The 9,248-nt window shown below is 49.0% G+C and overlaps 1 protein-coding gene across 1 annotated transcript; it reads left to right on the top strand.

Moving 5' to 3' along the window:
- Window positions 1-339: 339 nt before the first annotated feature.
- LOC132537068 (leukocyte immunoglobulin-like receptor subfamily A member 5) lies at window positions 340-6,343 on the top strand. The gene is made up of 5 exons (XM_060186508.1): window positions 340-373; window positions 519-554; window positions 727-1,014; window positions 1,146-1,448; window positions 6,150-6,343. Exons 1-5 carry the CDS (start codon window positions 340-342, stop codon window positions 6,341-6,343), a joined length of 855 nt encoding a protein of 284 aa, XP_060042491.1.
- The last annotated feature ends 2,905 nt before the right edge of the window (window positions 6,344-9,248 follow it).

The raw sequence follows: 9,248 nt of genomic DNA, 5'->3' as shown, positions 1-9,248 counted from the left end.
GATCTGAGCCTACAGGCAACAGCCCTGAGTCCCCTCACACCTAGCACTGCCCATGATTCCAGAGTGTGTGGGATCATCTTATGAGAATGGACCCTGTGGATGAGTCCTGATACAACATGGTCTGGTCCCTGCTCATCAAGGTCCCCTCAGGAAGGCACTGGGCTGGCTGCTCTCTTAGTAAATGAGACTGAGCCTCCTGTGGGGGGCAGTTCCCCCTTTCTGTGGGGGTGCTGACATGACAACCTTGTGACAGGGAGGCCCAGCCCTGAGAGAACACACTGTGTGTCTGTCAATTCTGCTGCTCTCAGAGGGGCCACTGGGCCCAGAGGAGGACACACCATGACCCCCACCCTCACAGCCCTGCTCTGCCTGGGTGAGATGACCAGGGGGGACACCCCAGTCTGGAAGAGACCCCACATCTAGGCCTTCTGGGTCAGGGCCCCAGGACTCAGGGGTTGTGGGGGGAGAGACTTGTGCTCAGGACTCAGGACACCCCTCTCACAGGGACTCTCTTCCAGGGCTGAGTGTGGGCCCCAGGACCTGTGTTCAGGCAGGTGAGTCTGTCCCCAGGCTCCCAGGGCCCTCATTGGGGACTGGGGACTAGAGGCCCTGGGAGGCCTCTAGTGGGCCCACATCTAGTGGCGGTATATCGGGGAGGGCGGTGGCCTGAGAGCTGGGGCCTGGGGGTGGAACTGTACTGTGACCCCACCTCTGATTTCCTTCCAGGAACCCTCCCCAAACCCACCCTCTGGGCTGAGCCAGGCCCTGTGGTCCCCTGGGGGAGCCCTGTGACTCTCTGGTGTCAGGGGACTCTGGGGGCCCAGGAGTTCCATCTGAATAAAGAGCAAAGCCCAGCACCCTGGGACATAGAGATCACGTGGACACCCAGTCACAAGGCCAAGTTCTCTGTCACCTACTTGGCAGAGCAACAAGCAGGGATATACAGATGTCTCTATCTCATCTCCTCTGACTGGTCAGAGCTCAGTGACCCCCTGGAGCTGGTGGTGGTTTCAGGTGAGACTCACTCAGGAACCCCAGCTCAGGCTCTTCCCCAGGAAGGGGGTCTGCCCTGTAGGGGTCCCCATCACACCAGTCCTGGGGAGTAGCGGGAACCCCATTTCCAATGCTGCCACCTCCTCTCCTAGGATCCTACAGGAAACCCTCCCTGTCAGCTCTGCCGAGCCCTGTGGTGACCCCAGGAGGGACCGTAACCCTCCAGTGTGCCTCAGGGCAGAGATTTGACAGGATGGTTCTGACTCAGCAAGGAGAAGACACGTCCCCCTGGACCCTGGACACACAGCCACACCCCAGTGGGCAGGTCCAGGCCCTGTTCCGTGTGGACCCTGTGACCCCCAACCGCAGGGGGACCTTCAGATGCCATGGCAATTACAGTGACAGACCCCAGGTGTGGTCACCCCCCAGTGAGCCCCTGGAGCTCCTGGTCTCAGGTGAGGGTCCCCTCCTGCCCCATTCATAGTCTGAGGTTCCCAAAAATTTATTGAGGTATTGGTGTCAGGGGAGCCCCAGGAGGGAGGCTGGGAGAGGAGAATTCAGGTACCCCAGTGAGAGACACAGAGTGTGGCACAATGCCTGGGTCAGGTAAGGAGAGTGTGGGCTGCCCTGAGTGCCCACTGGTCACTGAGGGGCATCTGGTAAGCCCTCCCTCCTGAGCCTGTAGGGCCCTGTTTGGCCCCTGGACAGATGCTGACCTTCCTCTGTGGCTCTGCTCTGGGTTCTGACAGATTTGATCTGTCCTGGGAGGGGACCCTGACCTTCCCCAGCACCCAGGCCAGCTGACCCTGTCATGCTCTCTGCCTCCTCTTAGTCTCGTGGGCTCCTGACAGACTCCTGGTGCTTAGGAGTCAGCTGGGCTGTGGCCCCCAAGAGTGACCTCACAGAGCAGTGCTCACAGCTGACCTTCGCAGAGACCCACAGAGTCCCCACAGGAAGCTGAGGCCAGGTGATGTCCCAGTGAGCTCACAGCTCAGGCGGGAGAGAGATGTTTGCAGCTCTTGGTGAAGGAGGGGCTGCTGTGGAAGTGACACAGAGGCAAAGTCTAAATGCAAAACAGAAGTTTAAGAGAGTCCAGTGGAACTGACCCCTCACAGCAGAGGAAGGGTCACTCAGGGATAGCTGTGTTGAGAGAAGCAGGGCATTATAGAGCCTGCCCAAGGGACAGACGACAGGACCAAGAACTCCTCATCTGTGTCTCTCTAATACTAAAGTTGAGAAGGATTTTATTTTTCTAAGTTTGGTTGATGGTGGTGCTGGGGATTAAGCCTGGGACCTCAGAACCTCAAGCATGAAAGTTTTTTGCAGAAGAATTATGCTGTCTTTCCACACCCCAGGATTTTTTGTTTGCTTGTTTGTTTGTTTGTTTCTTAAATTTCTTTATTGGGGGATTAATAGTTTACACAGGAACATACAATCGTTTGTATATTCTTAACATTTCTACACAGCAATACACCCCCATAGATCCTCCTCTGCCATCAGGTTCCAGCACCTGAAACCTCCCCCACCCCAGAATCTTACTTTGGTGCAGTACACCAACTCCAGTCCAAGTTCTGCTTAGAGTTTTCCCCTCTGAGCTTGTTTTTCAAGTTCTGCCTAACCGCCTACCCTAGAGTCCTTTACTTTGGTGCAATACACCAGACCCAGTCCAAGTCTGCTTTGTGTTTATGGTTCAATTTTTTTATTTCATTTTTTAATTGGATTTATGTCATTGATGGTGCCTTTAAAATTTAGATGGTAAAGAGTTATGCAATAATTTCCTCTAAGTATTTGATAGTTTCTTGTCTAATATCCAAGGGTGTCGAAATCCCCCACTATTACTGTGTTGCTGTTAATTTATTGTTGTAGCCTTTTCAGTAGATGTTTGATGTATTTATATGGCCTCTCCTTGGGTGCTCTGCATGTTAATAATCATTAAGACATCTTGATTGATTGACCCTCTGAGCCTTAAGTAGTTAGTTGTCCACCCCTATGTTCTAAATGTGTACTTGCTTTAAGGCCTATCATTTCAGATTCAGAATACTTGTTACTGCTCCTTTTTTGTGGTCCACTCTCTTGTATGGTAGTTTTCCATCCTTTCACGTTGAGTCTGTGTTTGTCTTGTTGAGTTACGTTACATTCCTACAGAGTACATAAGATTGGGTTGTGTTTTCTGATTCATCTTCCTAATCTATGCCTTTTAATAGGTGAATACAGAGGCTGGGCGGTAGCACAGTGGGTTAAGCGAAGGTGGTGCAAACCGCAAAGACCAGAATAAGAATCCTGATTTGAACACCCAGCTCTCCACCTGCAGGTGAGTCGCTTCACAGGCGGTGAAGCAGGTCTGCAGGTGTTTCCCTTTCTCTCCCCCTCTCTGTCTTCCCCTCCCCTCTCCATTTCTCTTTGTCCTATCCAACAGTGACGACATCAACAACAACAATAATAACTACAACAATAATAGAAACAACAAGGGCAACCAAAGGGAAAATAAATAATAAAAAGCCTTATTTAAAATAGGTGAATTCAGGCCATTGACATTAATTGATATTATAGAATGAAGATACTTTAATGCCATTCCATTATATTTATTTCCATCAATTCCATAAAATTATTCCAAAATTTTAGAGTGTCCTGATTTATGGTATATTTGTGGTCTGGTTTTTTTCAAACTTTATTGATCTTTTCTTTAAGAATTTATTTATTTATGACAAAGATAGGCAGGAAGAGAAAAACGAGGCATCACTCTGCTACATGTGCTGCTGGGGATTGAATTCAGAAACTCATGGTTGAGAAGCCAGTGCTTTATCCATTGCACCACCTCCCGGACCACTGTGATCTGATTGGTTATAGGAGAAATATCAGAACTTCTTGCAGGGTAGGCTTGGTGATAGTTGATTCTTCCAGCTTTTGCGTGTCTGAAAAGGTTTTTATGCCTCCATCTAGTCTGAATGACAGTCTAGCAGGATACAGTAGTCTTGGTTGAAAGCCTCTCTCATTGAGCACTCGATAGGTATGCTGCCATTCTCTTCTGGCCTGTAGTGTCTGTGTGGAGAAGTCTGCTGCTAATCTTATGGGTTTTCCTCTATAAGTGACTCTAATTTTCTCTTGCAGCCTTCAGATCCTTTTTTATCCTTATTTCTTTCCATTCTAAATATGATGTGTCTTGGTGTTTTGGGTATCTTGTTGTCTTTAAGTCTGGGTTTATTCCTTCTGGGACTCTCTGAGCTTCTTGAACCTTTACGTCTTTGATGTTGCCTAGACTACAGAAGTTCTCAGCTATTATGTCCTGAAGAATGCTTTCTTCCCCTCCCTCTCTTTCTTCCTCTGGCCAGCCAATAATGTGCATATTATTTCATCTGAAGTCATCCCATAGGTCTCTGTTGTAGTTTTAAGTAACTCTCTATCTCTTTTTGAGATTTCTTCCTTTCTTAGTTTTCTCTAATTCATCCTCAGTCTTGCTAATTCTATTTCCTGTCTCACTTATTCTCTTCTCTCTCCCCTCTGTTGTTTTCTGTAGCTCAGTTATTTTGTTACCCTGTTATGATACTGTCTTAGCTTGTTCAGCTAGCTGTGATCTTAGCTCAGCTATTTCAGCTTCCAACTCTCCAATTACCTCCAGATAGTGTTTTCTTTCAGAGTCTCATGTGCTGTTTCCTCATTTCTGATGATGCTATTTTCAAACTCTTTTCTCACTCCTGTGACTAATAGGTCAATTAGTGTTTGGGTCCTGTACTCAAAACACTTAGGAAGATTCTGTCTGGACTTTTGTCCTGGTTAATTTCTGCAATGTTTCTTCTTGATTTAACCATGGGATATGGTGTGTGATGAGGTCCCTGTCTCAGTGCCATTCAATCCACTATTCACACTGGCCTGAATTGACTTGTTTCTGACCAGGGATGTCGGGCTGAGCTTCATTGATGGGAGACAGACGACCCGGGACTCATGGCTGGGTTGTACGCAGTGTCTCTTTATTCATGCAGGATGCAGCGCAATCTATACCAAGCTAACCTAAACTAAAACTACAATCTTGTCCTTATAAATATACTAGCCCAGTAGGGTGGGAACAGGATGAGATTCAGAAAGGGTGGAGAGAAAAGTGACTGGTGAAAATCAGGGTATGACAAGGAGAGGAGGCGGAGCAGGTGAGAATTCTACCACTAAACCACCAATGCCCTGGAGGGAAGGTGGTGCTTGTTAACAGAGGTTATGTAAATAGAATGAAGTGGTTATGTAAATAGAATAGTGTTAAGCAGGGAAGATTAAACTAATGAAACAGAAGGGGTTTTTAGAAGCATACCAACACAGGGACAGTGGAGAGATGCAGCAGCTGCTACTCTGTACTGGTTACGCTGGCCAGCAGTGGTGCTCTTGTGATCTCTAGGTTTCTTTTGTTTGTATGATCCTTGGCAGGTGGGATGGGGGTGTGTTTTGCACTGCCTGTGGTCACAAGTGCTCTGGTCTATGTTGTGTCCTTGCATTAAGTTCAGAAAGCTCAATACAGCCTTTAAGGTCGAGAAGTTTAAGCCCTTTTCTATTTTCTCCTGGCTCTCCAAATTACCTTAATTATTGCTGCACTTAAACTGAGATTGCCAAAATGTCACAGCTCAGTGCTGTGGTGCCCAGAGCTCTGACCCGACTTTGCTCTTCCTCTACCTGCACCCCTTTTTGTCCCACCCACATTCGAACTCCCACCTGAGGCCACAGTATCCTCAGCTATAGATTATGACTTCAGTTGGGTCTCTCCTTGTATTTATTTGATATTTTGGGAAGAGAGACAGTTCAATGACAGTTATTACATGGCCATACCTCCCAGAAGTAGAATTTATTATTAATGAGAGAAACAGGAAAGAGAGAAAGAGCCAGCTCAGCCCACTGGTCTGTGCACTGCCAGGGACCCAATGCAGGGCCTGCTGCTGAGACTCCAGGGCCTTCTCCACTGTGTCACCTTCCAGGCACCATCTCTCCTTGACTCTGCCCACACAGAGCAAGCCCACACAGAGCAAGCTGACACAGAGAAAGCCCAGCTCTAGGAACAGTGAGGAGGGTTGGGGCTGGTCAGAGGGTTCCATCCTGTCAAGGGAAGTGGAACCTGGGTGATATCAGGGCCTGGATGACACTGACCTCCCCTGACCCCCTGTCCTCTGTGTCCACAATTCCAGTATCTCCCCTTGAAGACCACACTGCTGTGTCCACAGTGGCAGCCCCTCAGCCCCAGGACCACAGGGTGAAGAACCTGATCCGGATGGGCGTGGCTGCCCTGCTGCTGCTGGCCCTCGGGGTCCTGTTGTGGGAGGCTCGGCACAGCCAGAGGAGCACCCAGGGTGCCACCACCACCAGGAGGGTGGCAGAGTGACAACAATTTCTCCCCTGAGTGATGGGGACACAGGCACAGACTCAGGCCCAGCAGGCCTGGGCTCAAGTCTGCTGAGAGCTGGAGGGCAGGGGCCTGGCAGCCAGCAGTCCTGGAATGCTCCCTGCAGAGCACCTGCAGCTCAGCTGGTTTCTGTTTCTCCCTTGATCCTGACTGTCCCTGGATGGCTCTTCCATTCTCCTGGGACCTGAGGCTGCACCCCCAGTTCCCTTTTGCCCCCAACCTGTGCTCACCTCCTGTCCTGCTGGTTCTCAAGGGCACATGTTTCCTTAGGTGGACTGAGTGCTGCCCCTGCTGTGAACAGCTCCTCTGAGGGACACAGAATCTTCCTCAAACAGCAGAATGGTGGTGACCGCCACACCCAGGGCCAAGCACAGCCCTGAGAATCAGCCCTGCAGCCCTCCTGGTCATGCAGACACCCCCTTTCAAGCCAGTACCTGCCTAAGCTTTTTCAGAAACCCCTTTCTGGTGGCAGGCTCCTGTGAAGAGTGCCAGTCAGTGAAGGCTGCTTACCTGCCTTCTGTAAAGTGCTGAAGCCCCGGCTTGTGGCTCGTGGCATACCCAGCTCTTGGGCCCATGAGGAACTGCCCAAGAGCAGGTGCTGAGAGCAGAGAAGGGAGTCCTGCCATGAGGGGTCAGAGTGGGGGAGACTGGACAGAGCCCTGCTGAGAGCCACACCTGCAAAGTGCCCACTTCCATTTCAGCAGCACAGCCCCTCCTTTATTCTTCCCTTCCTCCCTCCCTCCTTCCTTCTTTCCTTCCTTCCTTCATTTTTCCATCTTTCCTTCCTTCCCCCTCTTTCTCTTCCTTACTTTCTCACCACCCCTCCTTCCTTCCATCCTCCTTCCTCTTTTTATCCCCCTATATCTCTTCCTCCCTTTCTTCCTCTCTCCTTTCCTTGCTTCCTTCCTCTCTCTGAGACCATGCCTGAAATGTGCAACCTTCTCAGTCAGCATCATAGTCCCTCTTTCCCTCCTTTTTACCTTCCTCTCCCTCTCTCTTCCTTCCTTCCTCCTTTCCTTCCTCCCTCCCTTGTGGGACTATGTGAGAGCTTAGTAGAGCTTGAGGAAGCTCCCCTCATCCTCAAATGGAGGTCTGGAGAGACACCCCACTTGTTAGCCTCTCTCCTTATAGAGATGAGCCACGACGGAAAAGTCTCCTAGACTCAGTTTCTCCTTGATAGACTCTCAAGCTCACAGAAAGCTTACAGGCCCCTCACACTTAGTTCCCCCTGCTGTCAGCCAAATGGTTGCCTGCTTTAATATTCACTCACTCAAAGTTCACACATCCACTTCACCTTTTGATCACAAAGGAACAACTCATCCTGTCACACACTCCTAACACCAGAGAGTGAAAAGCCCCCCAAAATCTTATTTCCTGGTGCCCTTTGATGTCCTTAATTTACATCAAGCCTTGTTCTTCCTTCTCTATCTCACCTTACTGGTTTAGCCCCTATTCTTCTCTCAGCTGCCTTTGTACAATTAAATGCCTGCATCAGGAGAGTAATTGTTTTGACCTTTATGTATCTCATCAATTCTTGTCATATCATCCCCCTATCAGGGGCAAGATGACCTTTAATAAATCTGTAATTTCTGATGTATTTGAAAAATGTTCTTTGTTTAAATCTCTATATATACCCAAACCCACCCACAAATAAAGCGAGTGTTTGTACCAGAATGTTCCCCAAGCCCTTTTTCTTTATCACACAGTCACTAGAACTGGTGAGATAGGGTCAGTAAGCTTGCCTCCTGACTGGAGCCACCCCACTTGAGCCCCAGAACTCTCTCTCCAGAGAACACCACAACTCTCACTTAAACTGGTATGATGGAGGGAGTTGGGCAGTAGCACAGTGGGTTAAGCGAATGTGAGTACCCATTCATTGGGGAAACTGACGATCCTTCCTAGCCGACTGAATCCACATGGATCCCAGTCATTTTCAAAGCCAGCAACAAGCAGCTCCTGACAGCTTTCAAGCTGTTGTTCCTGCTCTTTGAGTCCTCCAACTTAATGTTATGGGGCTGTCCTTTGCCAAACACGTTCTTATTGGTCAATTGGCGATACAGCATCAGGCAGATGTTATCTGCCTACAAGAAACACATATATCAGTCGATGAAGCTGCTCAATTCACCATCAGTGGATTCAATTTAATATGCTATAATCTCCATCCTAAACACAGCCGAGCCATCTATGCCAAATCGTGTCTTGCGGATGTTTACCATACGGCCTCTTCGACCTTCTACGACTCCATTACTATTGGAACTATTCAGCTCATCAACGTATATAAGCCTCCCAGTGCCTCATGGGATAATGAGGTCCTGCCTAGCCCGAATCACCCAGCCGTTTACGTTGGAGACTTTAATAGTCATCACCAAGACTGGGGATATTCCTCCACTCGTGCTGACGGCTCTATCTTAGCTGACTGGGCTTCAGCGAATGACCTCTCCCTATTATACGATCCCAAACAGCCAGGTTCTTTTCACAGTGCTAGATGGAATAAAGACTAGTCACCTAACCTGTGCTGGATTAGCACAGTCAACGGCCAAGCCTTTCCCGCTACGAGACAAGTTCTCAATATCTTCCCGCACAGTCATCACAGCCCAGCTATCATCCACATTGGTCTCCAGCTCCCAGTGATTCTGTGCTCAGAGAAACTAAGATGGAACTTTCAGAAAGCAAACTGGCATCTGTTCAGTGATCTTACCAACAAATCTATTCCTGAAATTCCAATTAACTCTATCCCCTCTGAAGATTCCTACAGGCGCTTCCGCCAAGCCATCTTCAAAGCAGCTTCCGAAGCCATTCCTCGTGGGAGATGTGCTAACTATATGCCTTGTCTTGATGCTGAATGCGAGCAACTACTAAAGCAGTATGATGAGTCGGGCAACCC

This window comes from Erinaceus europaeus, chromosome 2, assembly GCF_950295315.1.
Source record: "Erinaceus europaeus chromosome 2, mEriEur2.1, whole genome shotgun sequence".
Lineage (NCBI taxonomy): Eukaryota > Metazoa > Chordata > Mammalia > Eulipotyphla > Erinaceidae > Erinaceus > Erinaceus europaeus.
The sequence above is the reverse complement of the archived record's forward strand: the minus strand, read 5'-3'. Positions and strand labels throughout refer to the sequence as shown.